This window comes from Sciurus carolinensis, chromosome 17 (assembly GCF_902686445.1).
Source record: "Sciurus carolinensis chromosome 17, mSciCar1.2, whole genome shotgun sequence".
NCBI classification, from domain to species: domain Eukaryota; kingdom Metazoa; phylum Chordata; class Mammalia; order Rodentia; family Sciuridae; genus Sciurus; species Sciurus carolinensis.
In genome coordinates, this window is record NC_062229.1 from 21,300,675 (window position 1) to 21,318,733 (window position 18,059).

At 56.1% G+C, this 18,059-nt stretch overlaps 3 protein-coding genes across 5 annotated transcripts; 2 read left to right on the forward strand and 1 right to left on the reverse strand.

Moving 5' to 3' along the window:
* Positions 1 to 666: 666 nt before the first annotated feature.
* On the forward strand, positions 667 to 5,051 carry Ankle1 (ankyrin repeat and LEM domain containing 1). Its single transcript, XM_047531756.1, has 9 exons — positions 667 to 766; positions 848 to 1,000; positions 1,201 to 1,306; positions 1,396 to 1,528; positions 1,780 to 2,508; positions 2,647 to 2,824; positions 3,107 to 3,266; positions 3,645 to 3,774; positions 4,036 to 5,051. Exons 1-9 carry the CDS (start codon positions 705 to 707, stop codon positions 4,206 to 4,208), a joined length of 1,824 nt encoding a protein of 607 aa, XP_047387712.1. The 5' UTR covers positions 667 to 704; the 3' UTR covers positions 4,209 to 5,051.
* Positions 5,052 to 6,297: 1,246 nt separating this feature from the next.
* Abhd8 (abhydrolase domain containing 8) lies at positions 6,298 to 14,029 on the reverse strand. Of its 3 annotated transcripts, XM_047532403.1 has the most exons (6): positions 13,847 to 14,029; positions 13,067 to 13,186; positions 11,953 to 12,703; positions 8,172 to 8,342; positions 7,831 to 8,047; positions 6,298 to 6,986 (listed from the first exon to the last, which is right to left on the reverse strand). In XM_047532403.1, the coding sequence occupies exons 3-6, from the start codon at positions 12,693 to 12,695 to the stop codon at positions 6,816 to 6,818; spliced, it is 1,302 nt and encodes a 433-aa protein (XP_047388359.1). In that variant the 5' UTR covers positions 12,696 to 12,703; positions 13,067 to 13,186; positions 13,847 to 14,029; the 3' UTR covers positions 6,298 to 6,815. The 3 variants fall into 3 exon arrangements, with proteins under 3 accessions (XP_047388359.1, XP_047388357.1, XP_047388358.1); XM_047532401.1 differs by lacking the exon at positions 13,067 to 13,186; XM_047532402.1 differs by lacking the exon at positions 13,067 to 13,186 and having other exon boundaries at positions 11,953 to 12,755.
* A 2,490-nt stretch (positions 14,030 to 16,519) lies between these two features.
* Mrpl34 (mitochondrial ribosomal protein L34) lies at positions 16,520 to 17,631 on the forward strand. Its single transcript, XM_047531939.1, has 2 exons — positions 16,520 to 16,700; positions 16,933 to 17,631. The coding sequence occupies exons 1-2, from the start codon at positions 16,636 to 16,638 to the stop codon at positions 17,144 to 17,146; spliced, it is 279 nt and encodes a 92-aa protein (XP_047387895.1). The 5' UTR covers positions 16,520 to 16,635; the 3' UTR covers positions 17,147 to 17,631.
* The last annotated feature ends 428 nt before the right edge of the window (positions 17,632 to 18,059 follow it).

Sequence of the window (18,059 nt, forward strand, 5' to 3'; positions counted from 1 at the left end):
TTCCCCGGGTGATAACGATCGTGAAAAGTTCATCGGCTGGATTTCCACATAAAGTGAAAAGAGCCTTGTTGAGCAACTGCTTTTCCTCTTTTCAGCACTTGTCTGGCACCTGCAGCGTGAGGACCTGGTGTTGAAACGCTTCTTCCACCCTCGTTACAAGTTCTCTCATTTTGCAGATGGGGAAGTAAGGCCCGGAAGGCCCCAGCCTCCAGTCCTGAGGCTCCCAGCTCTGCTGGATTGGAAACGGGCGATGCAGGGCTTCCAGAAGGGGAGGCTGGAAACCGGTCTCCGAGTGCGGGGCTGTGCGCGCTGGCGGAAGCTGCCTTGGCAGAGGGTTCCGAGCGACCTGATGCCGGTGGGCTGCGTCCCCAGGTCCGTGAGGGAGCTCCTTCTCCACTAGCGTGCGTTCGTCTTCGGTTTTGAGACGAGATAACGGCACACCCATCCTCCTCCTCATGCCCAGGGCCTTATCGGCGGTCCCAGGCCCTGCCAATTGCCACTCAGTGCGCGTCGCCGACTCGCATCGAGGCTCGGGAACTCCGATGTGGATGCCGGTGCTGCGCGGGTCAACCCGGCTAAGCAGCCTGCGCAGCGCGGGGGAGCGCGGACGCGGACCGAGGGGCGGGGCGGCGCTTGCGCACAAGGCCGCCGCGGGAAGTTGGAAATCGGCGGGCCGGGCCGCGGGGCCAGGGGCCAGCCAGGACATGGGTGCTGCGGCCGGCTTGGCTCAGCGGCTGCGGGCGGCGGTCCAGGAGGAGGAGCCCGGGTGAGGGTGGGGCTCGGGGCGGATGGACGGGCAGACCCGCGTAGGGCGGGAGCCGCGGTCCACTCTGACCCTCTGTCTCAGGGCAGTGGAGGAGCTGCTGCGCCGCGGGGCCGACCCTAACCTGGTGCTTTCCGATGGCGCGGCCGCCATGCACTTGGCAGCTGGAACCCGACACCCGAGAGGCCTGCGCTGCCTCGGGGCCCTGCTACGCGGAGGAGGAGACCCAAACGCTCGGTGAGGCGGAGTCTGGGCCCAGGGCGGGGTCTCCCGAGAGGTGAGGCCTGGGGATCCTACAGAGCTCGCACCACTGTCCACCGGAGCCCGGGGCCCGAGGGTGGGACTTGGGGATCTTAGGGGCGGGGGCCCTGGACTTCAGTTCCCTCCGTGCCCCAGAGGCGAAGGCGCCAGTGACCCTTCTTGCGCTGTCGTCCCAGATCGGCCGAAGCGTTGACGCCACTGCACGTGGCCGCCGCCTGGGGCTGTCGCCGCGGCCTGGAGCTATTGCTGAACCAAGGAGCAGATCCTGCGCTGCGCGACCAGGTTGGGGAACTCCTCGGAGAAGACGGGGCGGCCCAGAGGGAGAGGCGGGCCAGGTCCTCGGGCGCCCCCTGCTGACCGCGCCTCCGCAGGACGGGCTCCGGCCACTGGATCTAGCGGTGCAGCAGGGGCACCCCGACTGCGCACGCCTCCTGCGCGAGCTGGGCTCGCGGACCACAGACCCGGCAGAGGCCCAGGAGCCAGAGTCAGCGCGGGAGCCTGGCAGTGAGTAGGGCCGCACGGCCACTTGGTGCTTACGATGTCTGGCATCCTGTCTCCCGCTGGTTCCGTGTGTCCCCAGCTATTTCTGATGGTCTTGGGCACCCACTGTCACCTGCTGGTTCTGACTCTCATGCCCACTGTCCGGCCAGCCCCCTCCACTTCCAACTCTCCCTTCTCCTTGAGACACTGGTCCCCTCTTTCTGTCTGATCTGAATCTATTACTGTCTCTGGCTCCCTCTCTATCCCCGGCCCAGGTGTCTCTGGACCGACAGGTGTGACCCTGGACTCCATGGCACTGCAAGCCCAGCCGAGCAGAGCCTGCAGCGGCGTGGGCCTGGAGGCTGGCCCCCACCTCCCCGACTCCCTTGAGTCTGCAGATAAGGATGGGAACTCAGACGCCCCCTTGGGTTGCTGGCACTGCGACTCTGAGTCCTCTTTTGTCACCGCAGTTGAGGTTTCTGGAGATGAAGACCCAGCCCTGGACACTTCTCCCTGGGCCAGGTCATGGCCCCAGACCACTCAGGGGCTGCCTGGTCTCCACCCTATTCAGGGGACACCAAGACCTGGGAGTGGCCCACAGCTGGTGCGTGGAGGCAGCCTGGCGGGCAGGGAGGCGGAACTGAGCGCCTGTCTGCAGGCTCTGACCCTGACCTGTCCAGCCACCGCTGGCGGCCCGCCTACCCCCTCCTTCACGTCCCTCCCGGATGGGAGCCCAGCCCGCGGCCCTCCACAGGAGCAGCCCAACCTGATGGCAGGTCAGACCTTCCTTGATGGGGACGTGGCTGCCCTCTGGCTGACGGAAGATGAGCTGAGCTCCGCGGAGGGCAGGGAACCTGTCCCCTCTTGCCAGCTCCTGCGGGTCCCTGCCCAGTCCCCCCTGACGCCGCTGCAGGTTCATCGAGTGCTTGATGATGAACCCCCAGTCACGCCCTCCACCCGGCAGCACCTCCTCCGGCAGCTAGAAGCAGCCCAGGCCGCTCCTGGTTAGTCCCTCCTGGACATCCAGAATCCGGGGAGCCTCCGGGAGTCCCCAGAGACCCCAGCTCTCGGTCATACCTCTCATGGGCTCTGAGAATCACCTCTTCCTCCATCCGCCCCCCCGACTTCTTTTCCCCTCCCAGGCCCAGAGTTTTCAGGGCACAGCCCAGAACTGGCCAAGGCCCTGCGGACAGGCCATATTCCAGATTCCCAGGCCGATGAAGATGCACTTGCCCAGCAGTTTGAGCGACCAGATCCCACACAAAGGTGGCGGGAGGGGATTGTAAAGTCCAGCTTCACATATCTGCTGCTAGACCCCAGGTACTTGGGGCAGGAAAGACCCAGATATGGAAGCTAGAAAATTTGGGGAGTGATTCATATTGACTGTGTGTCCTTAGGAAAGAGACCAACCCTCTCTGGTCATCAGTTTCTTCATAAAAAGATGGTTGAACTCAAATTTAGACTGTTGAGTATCCTTGGGTGGCAGCCAACCTTCCACCCTTGGGGGTCACTGGAGGTGGGTTCAGGTTGTTTTCTGGCTTTGGGTACTGTCAGTGGGATGGCTGGTCATCTTTCCTTCTCTGAGCCACCCCCTCTATCCAGGGAGACTCAGGATCTGCCAGCCCGAGCCTTCTCTCTGACCCCAGCTGAGTGCCTTCAGACTTTCGTTCGTGCCATCTTCTATGTGGGCAAGGGGACACGTGCCCGACCAGATGTCCACCTTTGGGAGGCCCTTGGCTACCGTGGACGGCCAAGAAGACAGGTAGGAGGCGCCTCTGGTGTCCTTGACGTGGTTGGGTGCCAGCGGGGATGGCGCAGGCGGGCTGGGGTGGGCCTCGCTCTGCCTCGTCCACGGCGCCTCTACTTCCTGCTCCTCGTCCTTCCCTGTGTCCGCTCTCCTGCTCAAGAGCAGTGAGCACATTCCTCGCTGCCCCTGAAAGCCCTGCCGTTGACATCAGGCCCTCCAGGCCTCAGTCTGTGTTCCAAGCATTTGCCAAGAGGCTTCCTGAAACTAAAACCTAAAAGAGAAAGACAGAAAGCAGGCATGAAGGCAAGGAGAAGGGTTAGCAGGGGCAGCCAGCTGGGGACAGGCAGCAGGAGGAGGACGGGGGCAACCGCAGACGCTGCCCTGCCCCCGCAGGCCTGCCCCAAGGTGCGCCAGATCTTGGACATCTGGGACAGTGGCCGCGGTGTGGTCTCCCTGCATTGCTTCCAGCACGTGGTGGCCGTGGAGGCCTACACACGGGAGGCGTGTCTCGTGGATGCTCTAGGTGGGTGCCTGAGGGGTGGGGCTGGGGAAGGGTGTTTGATTGATGGATTTCCTCACCTCTTCCGTTTCAGGGCTGTTCATTCATTTTTTCAGTGAATGAGCAATTATTGAGTACCAGCTCTGTACCTGCATATGCATGTATTTTGTTCCCTTTGTTTATCCTGACTTGAGGGTACCCCATTGTGGGTTTGCTGTCACATACTTCTGCTGGTGGAGGGGTTCCCTGAGGCTACCCCTGTGACCCCATGTCTTATGTCTCTAGGAATCCAGACACTGACCAACCAGAAACAAGGGCACTACTATGGAGTGGTGGCAGACTGGCCACCTGCTCGGCGCCGGCGCCTGGGGGTGCATCTGCTACACCGTGCCCTCCTTGTCTTTTTAGCTGAGGGCCAGCGAGAGCTGAGGCCTCAGGATATCCAGGCCCGTGGCTGAGGCTGGGGACTGGCTGTCCAGTTTGGGTGGACATCCGGGTATTTGAGTATACCAGCTGCCCAGTGCTGAGCGCATCCGCCACCTCTGGCTTCAGATGGCAGGATGTGTAAGAGTGTGCGTGCGTGCGTGCGTGTGTGTGTGTGTGTGTGTGTGTGTGTGTAGGGAGCCCCAGGGTTGGTCCCTCCATCAGGCTGAGGGCGAACTCCGGGAGGAGGCTCTGCTGGAGAGGTAGTGTGCGCCGTCACGGAACGAAGGCGGGTGAGGGCTCGCGGTGCTCTGGAACGCTCTGCTGCTTTGGCAGTTTGGTCCTTTCCGTGCACAGGGTCCACCTTTATCTCCAGACAGGGGACCCATATAATGGGATGGCTAATGACTTTCTCAGCGACACTTGGGCGTCTGTGCGGCTCCAGAGCTGGGTTTGCTACTTCCAGGCTGTGGGACTCTGGCCAGTAGTTTTTCTGTCTGAGCCTCATTTTCTCAATCACAGCGAGGGCAGTTGAGGTGCCACCTCGGGATCACTGTAGGGACTCCACGGGGTCATGCAAATAGTGTGTGACTCAGCCTGGCACTGAGTGCAGGTGGAACATCTCCAACAGGGAAGTCAGGGGGGCTCTGGTGGTGATGTGTGGTCAGGGCCCAGGAGGTCTTCCAGGTATAGCGTGAGAAGATCATCCTCAGGATTGCTGTGCAACCCTAGCCTCCTCGCCTTGCCTCTCTGAACCCATTTCTTCCACTATACAATGGGATTAATAACCCCGATTTCCCGGGGATGGAATGGGACTTCAGATCATTTACATGTGCAGGGAGCTTCAGTAAATGTCAAACTGCCATTCTGGTGACTTGCTGCTGTGTTGTTAGTGATATGGTTTTGAGGGCGTATGTAGGGGTTTTAAGTTTCTAAAAGTTGCTTCGTCAGAGGGTCAGTGGGTTTAGGGATTTGGGGAGATCTGCTGCCTCATCGTCTACACCACCTGCCCATCATCACAGCTCGGCCGACCGGGTCCCACGGGGCGGGCTGTACCTGGGCGGAGGTTTGGCCTACTTGGGATCCCTCCACTAGGCTGCTCTGGTAATTAAGGGCCCAGCCTGTGGACCGGGCCCTACCACTTTATCCAAGCTGTAGGAATCACTTTCAGAGTTTCCCTTTCTTTCTGTGCAAACAGGATCCCCAGCCAGTGGTGGTATTGCACACCTGTAATCCGAGGAGGCTGAGGCAGGAGGATCGTGAGCCTTAGCAGCTTAGCGAGGCCCTGTCTCAAAAAATAGAAAGGGCTGGGGATGTGGCTCCGTGGTTGTGCATCCCTGGCACCAAAACAACAAAAACCACGGACAGGACTCCCAGAGCCCAGAGCGGATAAAGCACAGCAACCCCAACAGCAGGTGTCACCCTGCAAAGCACAAGCAGGTCGTTGGAAAAGAATCCAAAGACCCCAAAGAGTTGAGATTTCTCTAACAGGCTTTCTAAACCTCGGCCCTAATGACATTTGGGGCTGGATGACCGGGTCACGGGGCTGCCTGTGCATCACTGCCTGCTGAGCAGCAGCCCTCACCTGGGCCACTAGATGCCAGCAGCACCTCCAGTGTGGCAGTCAAAGGTCTCAGAATCACCCCAGGTGAGAACCCCGTGTCTAGACTGCAGCTGACTCACAGACCCCGGGGAAAGGGTGCCCTCCTCCCATTGGCCCCGTGAAGCACAGACCTGGGTGCGCTCGAATACACTTAGAATGGGCTCCTAACAGGTACTGGGCTGGGAAGCATGGCGCCCAGTACAGGGTACCGAGTGGGACAGCGGGTGGTGGTTGCGGCTGTCCTCATGCAGCGTCCATGGTCCTCACCTGGTCTCACTGCACCTCCTCTTCCACGGCGCCCCTTGACAACCTGCCTGGCACTCCAGCAACACTGGCCAGGCGGCCTCTAGAAGGCAGGGTGTGCTGTCCAGGGAGCCAGCCGGGAACCCCGGTATTCTCCAGGTCAGCTCTGAAGGGGAGGCGCCTCAGGCCGGCCTGCAGATGGGAAAACTGACTAGGGTGGCGAGGCAAAGAAAACCCTGCCCTAAGTGTCACCCAACACAGGTCCGGAGACTCCGATTGTCACTTCTTTTTATTGAATTACAAGTTGAGATGTGCAGGTTTGGTGGCGCCAGCCCCTCCCCCAGTCCCTCCCCCCTTGGGCAACAACAGCTCCCAGCGCCAAGGAATGAGGAGTGGGGTGGGGTCTCGGGCAATGGGACCAGACCCACGAGGGTCCCTGCGGGGCTTGTGGGTCCCAGGATCAAGCACGGCTGACACTGATGACAGAGCGGGGTGGGGGACCTGCCTCGGTTGTGGCTTTGGGGAGGGGACGGGGGCTTCTGTACAAGGTCATCCTCCGCGGGGGTCCTGGCCGCGGCCCGAAACACCGATGGGCTCCGAAGCAGCGAGCGAAGTGTCTACCGGGCTCTCTCCGATGCCACGCCCCGCCCAGCCGGCCTGGGGGCGTCTCCCTGACCTGACCCCGCCCACTGGAGCGAACGGCCCGCCCAGGTGGTCCGCGCTGCGGACCGGCGCAGGCTCTGGCCTCATCTTCCTGCGGCTCTGCTCGCCAAGCGATGCCCCGCTGGCCCGGCGGCTACTTCTTCTCCTCTGGAGGCGCGGGCTGGGGCTCCGGCAGAGCCTTGGGCGAGGGCTCCGGCTCCCAGAGCAGGAACTCGTGGAGCAGCGTGTTGACCGTCTCTGGGCACTCCAGCATCACCATGTGGCTGCCTTCATCGATAAGCTTCAGGAAGGCCAGGAGCAGGATCTGCAGGGATAGGGGGCTCAGGATGGGAGCGGTGAGGGGCCAGCTGCCCTGGGACTCCCCGCCATCCATGCAAGACCCACATGAGGAAGTCCCTCCTGCAGTCTACCCTTCAATCCTTTAGTTCCACACTGGAGGGAACTGGAGGATGGCTGTCACGCTGTGGGGGCCCAACCAGGTATGCATTCATTCAGCACTTACTAAGTGCCTACGGTATGACCAGGAGAGGACTTCTCAGTCTCAGCACGTCTGACATTTGGGGCTGGGTCATTCTTTGCTGTGGGGGTGTCTTGTGCATTGTAAGATGAGAAGCTGTGTCCCTGCTCCACCCACCAGATGCCAGGAGAACACCCTCCCCTCTCCCATCTGGAAATGGTCTCCAGACATTTCCAAGTGTGACCTGAGTGCAGAATCGTCCTGGTTAAGAACGGCCCAGTCCAGAGCTATCCGAAGTACTCAGGGTTCCACTATCTTTTCTCTGGACCCTCTACAGACCCTCTGGCCTCCCTTTTCTCAGAATTATGTAACGGGTCATTGATCTCTGCTACAAACCCTCAGCCTCGAAGTCTTGCGTGCAGGGGAATGGGCACAACTGTTACACTTGTCCAGGGGAGCCATTTTCTAGATTCCACCTGACTCTAGATCTGTCGCTCCCATTTCTCTGGGGTCAGAACGCGTGTCAGAGCCCCAGTAGAGAGCTCGCCTGCCCACACACAGACGGTGCCCACCTATAAATCACACCCATCCAGAGGCCCCGCCCTGCCAACCACGCCCACCCGGAGGCCCCGCCCCCAGACTGGCACAGCCAGTTTCAGGGTGGCAGCCCTGGTGCTCTGCTCGTAGCTACCTCCGCCATGCGCTGGTCTTCCTCCACTGGTACGAACTTGTCGTGCATGCCGTGGACAAGCAGGACGGGCACCGTGAGCTCGGCATGGTAGACTTCGTCGCCCTCGGGCCAGTACTGGCCGCTCATCATGGCCCGCAGCACGAAGGATGACACGTTGAACGCGTTGCCCTCCTTCAGCAGCTGCTTCTCTTTGGCCCCCTGGCGGGCAAAGCCGGCCCTGGTGGTAGGGAGACCCCGTTTGAACCCCTGGCCAGCCAGGCCTCCGCAGGGTGTCCCTCCCCCAGTGCAGACCCTGCTCTTTAGCTCCCCTCCCCCCAACGCTCCAGGACAGGGACACTCACTTGAGGAAGCTCCAGGCCAGGCAGGGCGACAAGCAGTGCAGGACACATGTGGGCATATTGAAGATGGAGCAGATGCTGGGCTCCAGGGCGGTGGGGCCCCCGCCATTGATCATGATCACCTTGTGCACCAGGTCAGGGTACTCATGTGCCAGGAAAGTGCAGAAGGAGACACTGGCGGGGTTGAAGCGCAGGGGTCAGCAGAGTCGGGTCTCTAGGGGTGAGCCTCCCCTCCCCCGGGGCAGGCCCTGGAAGTCCAGGATTCTTCCCCCTGGAGGCACGGGCACCTCATGGGCTCAAGGATGCCCAAGCCAGTAAGATTGAGTGTTGAGGGCCTTTCATTTTATTTTATATACATATATTTTTTTTCTCTTTTTCTTTTCTTTTTTTCAGTGCTGGAGATGGAACCCAGGGTCTTGCACATGCTAGGCAAGTGCTCTACTACTGAACAATCCTTCAGCCCAAATCATTACTGCCTCTTTTTGGTACCCAGCATTGAACCAGGGGCGCTAACCACGGAGACACATCCCCGATCCTTTATAATATTTTATTTAGATACAGGGTCTCCGTAAGTTGCTTAGTGCTTCACTAAGTTGCTGAGGCTGGCTTTGAACTCTCCATCCTCCTGCCTCAGCCTCCTGAGCCCCTGGGATTACAGGTATGTGCAACCACGCCCAGCACCCAGTCCAAATTCTTAAAGTCACTATGACTCCCAAAGGGATAAGAATGACTGGTTACCAAGTGTTAGGAATCCAACGAAACAAACACTGGTGGCTGCCCAGAGCCGAGGGCCACTGTCCCAGGTAACCCTTCCCTTTGAGAACTTCTCCCACCGTCTCTGTGTATCACACATTCACCTACCTAAGGCCAGGGAGAAGGGCCTAGAGTCCCCAAACCCAGCTCCTCACTTCCTTTACAGCAGGGGACAGCAAGATATGGCGTGAGGACTGGTCTCTCATTTTTGTAAATCAAATTTACAATTTCAAAGATTTGTTAAAAAATTGTTTTCATGATGCTGAAGTTTGAACCCAGGGTCTCTCACATGCCAGGCAAGTGCTCTGGCACTGAGTCACAGCCCTAGCCAGATTTGTAAGATTTTGTTCTTTTATTTCTTTTTTCTTTTCTTTTTTTTTTTTTTTGGTAGTGGGATTGAACGCAGGGTCATTTTACCACTGAGCTCCATCCTGAGGCCTTTTTATTTATTTTGAGGCAAGGTCTTGTGAAGTTGCTGAGGCTGGCCTTGAACTCAGGATCCTCCTGCCTGAGTCTCCCAAGTCACTGGGATTACAAGTGTGTGCCACTATACGCAGCAGATTTGTAAAATATTTTGTAAATCAAATTTTACTGGAACATAGTCATGCCTGGCTGCTCTTGCACTGCAACAGCAGAGTTGTTAAGTTTTTTTTTTTTTTTTTTTTTTTTTTTTTTTGCAGTGCTGGGGATTGAACCCAGGGCCTTGTGCACGCAAGGCAAGCACTCTACCAACTGAGCTATCTCCCCAGTCCTGAGTTGTTAAGTTCTGACAGAGACAAATAAAAACCAAAACTGTTTACCACTGGGCCTTTACGGAAAAGTTTGCTGCACTGAGCACGGTGGCACATACTCATGAGGAGGCTGAGGAAGGAGGATCGCAAATTCAAGACCAGCCTGGGCAACTAAAAAGAACTGAAATAGAAATAACTAACTGAAAAATAAATACATAAATAAACTCTGCAATGGCAGGCTACATCCCTTGAATGTGTGAGATCCTAGAATCTATTCCCAGAACTTTAAAACAATGACAAAGACAAAAACAAAGGAAAGGAAGGAAGGAAAGAAAGAGAGAGAGAGAGAGAGAGAGAGAGAGAGAGAGAGAGAGAGAGAAATACAGAAAAAGCTTGCTGATTCCTCCTGAAGGAAAAAATAAAAATAAAAAAAAGAGAAACAGGCAGGAGGAAGGTGGACATTGTGCCTATGATTTACTGTGTGCCCTTGGGCAGGTTGCTTAACCTCTCTGAACTTCTGTCTCCACTTCTATGAAATGGTAACTGTGCTGACCTCATAGTATTACTATGCATTCACAGGACTACCAGAGAAGGGTGCTCATTTAGAGGAAACATTTTATCATAAGCATCAACTTTTTGAGACGTTATCATACAAACACATAAGAGTTATGTACCTCCCTAATTGGACACCATTCTTTTGGTTATTTATTTTCTTGTCTAATTGCATGGGCTATAATCTCTACAAGAGTGGTTCCCAACCTGGCTGCCTGACTCATCTGACCTTTCCTCCTGGGTAAAGGGAGAATGTGGCCACTTGGCAGTGGTCACCCCAGGACTCAGAGTCTTTCATGAAGTGGGCTTTCAGTAAGTGCCAGATGGTATTGTCGCCCCTTCAGGGGAGTGTGATTTATAGCAAGCCATGCCTGTGTAAACTGGATTTAGGGGAATCCAATTAGCCCTTCTGACTGCATGGGCTCCCCAGAGCAGCCAATGTTTGAAATTAGCCTAAGGCAGTATTCTTGGCTAGGAACGATTCTGCCCACTTAGGGGACATGTGGCTAATCTGAAGACATGTTAGATGGTCATGCTCAACAACACTAAATGATGGTGCTAGCAGCATTAGTGGGCAGAGGCCAGGGATGCTGCCAAACGTCTTATAGTCCCTACCGGAAAAGGGTTACCTGGCCCCAAGGTCAACAATGCTGGGATGCAGGAACGCTACTGTTAAAACAATGTGAGTTAGATAGAAGGAATAAGCCAGGCAGATCACGAGTTCAAAGCCAGCCTCAGCAACTTAGTGAGGTCCTGTCTCTAAATAAAATATAAAAAGGGCTGGGGATGTGGCTCAGTGGCTGAGTGCCCCTGAGTTCAATCTCCAATACCACCACCCCCTGCAAAAAACAAACAAACAAACAAACAAAAAACTTAAGTAGAAGGAATAAGTTCTACTGCTCTGCAGCACAGTGGGGTGACCACAGTTCACAATAATCTATGGTTATATATATATATTTCTTTCCCTCCATCCTCCTTCCTTCCCTCCAGAGATGACATGTTGCTATGCTACCCAGGCTGGCCTTCTAACTCCTGGGCTCAAGTGAACCTCCTGCCTCAGCCTCCTCAATAGCTGGGACTACAGGTGTGCACCACCACGCCTGGCTTGTTTTATGAATAAATAAAAGAGAGGATCTTGAGGGTTCCAGTTACCAAGTAATAATAAGGAGATGGAAACATTCATGATCCTATTTGATCAGTACACCCTGTATGCATCTATTGAATTATTCCACTGCGCCCCACAAATATGGACACTATTTCATGTTAATCCAAAAATAATTTTTTTTAAATTTTTAAGGGGATGGAAATGTTAATTACCCTGATTTGGTGACTGCATGCTGAATACATGTATTGAATTATCACAGGGTACCCCATAAATCTGTACAACTAAAATAACAATAAAAATAAATGAATAAAACAATGTGAACAATAGCAATGGTGGTGGGAATCCCTGTTTGCTTGCATATTTTATTTCTATTTTTATTTCTGGACAGGTTCTCCACTGTTTTTCCCAGACTGGCCTTGAACACCAGATCCTCCTGCCTGGGACTAATGTCTGGCTGCCTTTTTTTTTTTTTTTTTTTTTTTTTTTTTTTCAGTGCTAGGGATGGAATCCGGGGCTTCAGGCTTGCTGGGCAAGCACTAGCACTGAGCCACGACCCCAGCCCAGTGAAAACTCTAAAGGAGGGAAATCAGCATTTTGTATCTGGCCCCAACCCATAGCCCAGTCCACGCCGGGGGTCACTTACCCATAGGAATGTCCAATCAGCACGTTTCGCTTCTTGGCATAGCGCTTGAAGATAGCTCGCATGTCCTCCGCCAGCGCATAGAAGGTGTAGGCTGCGGCCACCTGAGGTGCAGAGCTGGCCCCATGGCCAGCCAGGTCAGGTGCCACCACCTCATAGCCTAGGCGCACAAAGAAGTCCAGCTGCTCCTTCCAGATGGCCAGGGAGCCGCCGACACCGTGGATGAAAAACAGTACTACGTCCGCCTGGGCGCCCTTGCAGCTGGTGATGCGCTTCTCACAGTCAATGTGGATGGTCCTCTTCGGGCGCCTGGCTCGCCGCCGCCGCCCACCGCTGCCGCTGCCCGCACTGCCCGGGTTCGAGCGGCCATCGCTGCCCGCCGGATCGGCCAGCTCCACCTCCAGGGCGGCCGGTGGCTCCCCCGAGCCATTCTGCCCGTGCAGGAGGTCAGCTCTCGGCGCCCGGCCCAGGTTCTCCACCAGCAACCGCCCGCTGCGGTACACAGTGATCCGGCGCTGGCAGCGGACCAAGCCGGACCTGTCCCCCTGGGCAGCATCCAGAGGTGGTGGTGGAGGTGGAGTGGGAGCCAGGGCGGGTCCAGCGTGCTTCACCCGCAGCACACGGCCAGGTTTGACCTCCACAAACGTGTAGCCATCGCTGGACTCGACGCTCTCCAGGGGCCCCACAGAGTTAGGGGGCGTGCCCAGCAGGCAGCAGAAGAAACCGTCGGTCACCCCGGTCAGCATGATGTGTCCTGTGAGCGGGAGCCAGCTCAGGTGCCATCTAAGTGGGAGCCCTCCCACGCCCTGCAATGGGTCAGGTAAGCCAGACTGGGAGTCCCCTTCCGGACTCCAGTGTGGGGGCAGGGTCACGACCGGCCTGCCAAGGCACCTGCGTGGTGGTTGGCTAACTTCCAGGGCCTGGCTGGTGGTTCATCCCATGGGGAGTCCGTAGGGAAGGCGGTGAAGTCTGGTGTGGGGACTTCCCAGAGAAGGGGACACTGGTGAATGTGGCCCAGCTCTCAGGACACCCCTACCATCACCAGCTCCAGTTTACACCAGCTGGGGCTCCTAAAGCCATTCATTCATTCATGCACATGTACTTTTGAATTGCTCACATATCCTGAGGGCCTTCTGGGGTCCTTCAGAGGGTACAAATCCCCAGTGAGTCCACGTTTCAGGTCTCTGGTTCTGCGCTGACCCCCAAAAGATGAGGCCCTGGGAAAGGGGTTTGGGGACTGAGCCCCGGAAGGCCTTAGCTCTCCAAGACAGAGCTGAGCTGGGCCTGTCCTCTTAAAGAGGAGCAAGTCGAGGGCCATACACACCCGGAGGTAATGGCTCTGTCCCCGCTGCTTAGTACCCTGGGTGGGGGGCACCACACAAGTCCCCGGGGTGGTGATAAGGACGGGACCTGGTTGGGGTCCTCCAGACCTCCATCCAGCTCCCTAGGCCACCTCCCCCCACCCCGTGTCCATAGCAACCACAGGCTGTTACATAACTCAAGGGGATACCCGCGCAGCGCACCCCCATTGTCTAAGGCCTGGAGATGGGACCAACCCATTCTCTCTCCCCAGCCCGGCGGCCGCTGGGGTAACGCACGCCAAAGACCCCGCCCGCGGTGGCCCGGGATCTTCTGGGAGGGGAACAGGCCGAGCTCTCCGCCCCGAGTGGGGCCCTAACCCCGATTAAGGAGGGCGGTTCAAATGCGCCGCACCAGCCCCCCTTCCCAGGGCCGGGCCGCGGTCTCCTGGGTGCCCGTCATCCCTGTGGCGAGGTCGAGGCCACTGGGGCTTCGTGGCTTCCTCGGGGCTCGAACGCGGGCTTTGCGGGCACCCCCTTAGGAAGTGGAGGCCCCCGAAGCCTCGATGACCCCCTCCAGGCGCCCGCTCCCAGCTCACCTCATGGAGGGCTCCGGGGCGGGGCGGAGGGGTCCCAGGCGGAGAAGCCAGCGTCCGCCTGCGGGTGTCGTTTACATGGTGGCGCGGGGTCGGCCCCGGCGCGTCTACGCCGGCGAGCGCGGGCCTGGGCGGTCAGCGCAGGGGCATCCCGCGACCGCCCGACAAGCCGGCCATTTAAGCCCCTCCCCCTAGAGGGCGGGGCCTAGAGCAGACGGGCGGGAACTTCGCCCTATCGTAACTGCTAACTGACCTGGCCTAGATAGCCGTCCAATCAGAGACTGAAATTCCAGGATGGGGCGGGCCCTGGGGCAACAGCCCCGCCCCCTTAGGGGCTCTCGGAGGTCGTGCTAGGGATTGGGCCTGGCCGAGGACAGAGAAGGGGCTGTAACCTGAAGTCTGCGAGGCTCCTGGAACTAGGCAGTCGGAGTTCTTTCGCACAGAAGGGATTTCTCCAACCAGCTCCTACCTCCGAATTGCCCTGTCCCCTTCAAATATAGCCCCCATGTCCCTCTCTGTGTTGACCTTTCTGTTCTAGAAACAGACAGCCAGATCTTTGCAATTTCGTGTGGGGAAACTGAGCCTTACAAAGGACACAAGTCAGGCGGGAAGTAAGGTTGGGATTTGAACCCAAGCCTGTGTGATTCCAAAATCCTGGTAACTGTTATTTAAACAGAAGATTTGGAGTCTTGGGTAATTAAGGATGTGGAATTTCACAATCAGCCAATTTAACCAATGACCACCAATGGAACTGAGGAGGAACTGATGGCTAGAGATAGACACCCCAGTTCCATGGTCATAGCTGAGGCAAGATAGGACCCCAGGAGAACCCAGATTCGGAGAGTCTGGATTTAGAGAGCCCAGGGTTCACGTTCAGCCTCAGCCCTTTCCTGATGTGTGACCTTGGACAAGTCATTTCCCTGAACTTTTATTTACTTCTGTATGATATTCTTCTCATGAGTTTGCTATGCAGGCAAATGATTCATCACAAGCTTTGCATATGTAGTAATTGCTCAATACATTCTTGGCATTATTATTATAGTGGTAATTTGTTAAATGGGCTTCAGAGGACAAGGGGTTAACAACTTCCTGCTGCTTGCCAGTCCTCATCCCCTGGAATTTGCTGTCACAGCTGGATTAGATCCAGCCACCCACTCTTGCCCACTCAGGGCTCTCCTGGGAGACTACAGTTTATTCATTCAGCAAACGGTTCCCATAGCGCCCCCCCCCCCACATACCCCAAGCTGGAGATTCTGTCTCAGTCCTGCTCCTTTTTTTTTTAACTTGTAGGTGAACACGATACCTATATTTTATTTACTTATTTATTTGGGGATTGAACCCAGGACCCTGGGTTCGAGGCAAGCACTCTACCAACTGAGCTATATTCCCAGCCCTATCTTATTTATTTATTTTTATGTGGTGCTGAGGATGGAACCCAGTGCCTCATACGTGCTAAGTAAACACTCCACCACTGAGCCACAACTCCAGCCCCCCAAGCCTGGCTCTTGAGAGGCCCCCGAGCATGGGGAGACCCCCATTGGATCAGAGTTAGGCCACAGGGAGGGGACAGGGTTAGAATTTTTTTCAATGAAACATCTATGTTTTATTCCCCCACACCCCCTGTCTTTCTTTCTTTTTTTTTTTTTTTGGTACTGCAAATTGAACTCAGGGACACTCAACCACTGAACTCAGGGACACTCAACCACTGAGCCACATCCCCAGCCCTATTTTGTATTTTATTTAGAGACAGGGTCTCACTGAGTTGCTTAGAGCCTCGCTTTTGCTGAGGCTGGTTTTGAACTCCAATCCTCCTGCCTCAGCCTCCTGAGCCCCTGGGGTCACAAGCGTATGCCACCGCGCCTGGCCTCCACATTTTTTATTGGTGCATCATAGTTATACATAATTATGGAATTTGTTGTTACATATTCATACATCACACAATATTATAATATAATTTGGCCAATATCACTCCCCAGCACTTCCCCCCTCCCTCGCTGTCTCTCACCTATTTGCTCCTTTCCTCTACTGATCTAATAGGGGAATTTTAAAGGGTGGACCAAGTAGAGAGGAAGGTGTGGCTGAAATTTAGGCTGTTTGTAGAGGGCTTTGCATGGTGAAGGGCCTGGATATTTTTCCTGGGGCAGTGGAGAGCGAAGGAGGGTGTGTGAGCATGGGAAATGTTCAGATCTGAGTATCAGAAAAATTCCTCTAAGGTAAGCCAAGGGCAAGCTTGCAGCCCATGCGTTTTACAGATTGAAAAGCTGAAGCTGGGAGAGGAGCAGGGACTACCTCAAGGACACCCAGCCAGCTCGAATTCAGGCTCCTGGGCTCCCCGCCAAGGGGCGGAAACTTGGCTGTGGTCAGAGAAAAGCTGTCAGCCAGCTGTGTGCCATCTGCCTGGCCCTTGGCTGGGGATGAAAAGACCAACCAGCAGCTTCCTGTGGCTGCCACCAGCTGCGCCACAGTCACTCTGGGGCACCCTCTGCCGGTAGACAGACGGAACTACAACTCCCAGCGGACCTTGGGACATAATGTCTCTCACACGCACCACTTGAGGAGTCGCCATTCTGCCACCTGCCGGTCGACTGGAAGAACTACACTCCCTGGAGGCACGGACGCACACGCCTATGGTGCGCAGCCGTGGAACTGCAGGTCCAGGAGCGGACCGCGGCTGTGCGAAGTTGGGTGTAGGAGAAACTACGTTTCCCATAAGTCTTTTTTTTTTCCGCTGCAGTGGAGACTGTGGGCTCCGGAATCTTTGGCGGCAGGGACGGCGTGACTCGCATCTGCACATGGCTTTCTCCGCGGGATCCCTGTTGGGCCCCGCCGGCAAGTCGGCGGTGCAGCTGGGTGGCAGGTGAGTCCTCGGGACACTACTTCAAATCTGGGAATAAGGGCGACCTCGGGGGCTGGCGCCAGAAATTTATCGCCCCCAAGACTTGGCAACGCTTTGCGCACTTAGAATGCGCCTTCTGCAACTCGTCTGTCCCGGTTACGGATCGGGAAATCAAGACTCTGGAGCTTGTGCGCTGCGCCGACGTCGCACAGCGCCCCCTCTAACCTTCCTTGCTGCCTCTGTGCCTCTACAGGTGGTTACAGCCCAGGATCTGGTTGGGGTTCCCAGACTTTTGGGGCCTCCCTGTCTTGCAGCAGGCCCGTGGCAAGGCGCGCGGAAACGAGTATCAGCCGAGCAACATCAAACGCAAGCACAAGCACGGCTGGATCCGGCGCCTGAGCACGCCGACCGGCGTTCGGGTCATCCTTCGTCGCATGCTCAAGGGCCGAAAGTCCCTGAGCCATTGAGGAGCGTAACGCTACAGGCAGGACCCCCGTTAAAGCATTTCCCTCGCCTCGGACCTCACCTTGCGCCTTTGCCGGGACCTGGGGAGCAGAGAAGACTCTGGTGTAAATGCTTCCCAGATCGTGGGGTTGGCTTAAGGGAAGAAGTTTGGGTGGAACTGGAAGTGGGGGAGTGGTAGTCAGACTTGGCCATGTCTCTTTCTATGCTTTTGAATTACGAAGAATTTCGAACATTCGGCAGAGTACACAGAATAGTACAACGAACCGCCGTGTCCCTAGTACAAAGCTTGGACCACCAACAATCCACACTGTCCTACCCGCTCCTGTGTTACTTTGAAACAGATCTAGGGCGTCAGGTTATTTCTTCTGGGGCTATTTTAGAATGTCTCTCTCCAGGATAACGGCTCTTTAAAACATAGCTACAAAACTATACCCCGCCAAGTTACCAGTAATTTCTAAATGTCATTAAATGTGTGATTCCAAATTTCCACTTGTTTATGTGTCATAATTATAGATTGGGAAGGCTGGTGAGAAGGTGAGGTGCTTCACATCCTCTACCTGCCCCTTGCGGGTGGGCTGTGAGACTTTGGGTGAGGCTTTAACCCTCAGGCTCCTTTGCTCTGTTTTTGTTGTTGGAATAATAGTAGCGTCCACTTAGCCTCTTAGTGAGCATTGTCTATGTACTGGGTGCCCATTCCTTGTCCAGAAAGGGTGATCTGTCTAGTGGGGGAAGTGAATTCATACCTAGGCGTCAGGATCAGGACTGAGAGGGAGACTGTGAGGGCTATAGGAGCCTAGAGGGTGCACCTGATTTGACTGACATTGGGAAGAATCAGTCAAAGAAAGCTACCTGAAGGGAGTGGCAGGGGCTGGAGGAGGGATTGAATAGGGGTCACAAGTCCAGCCTAGTGAGGGA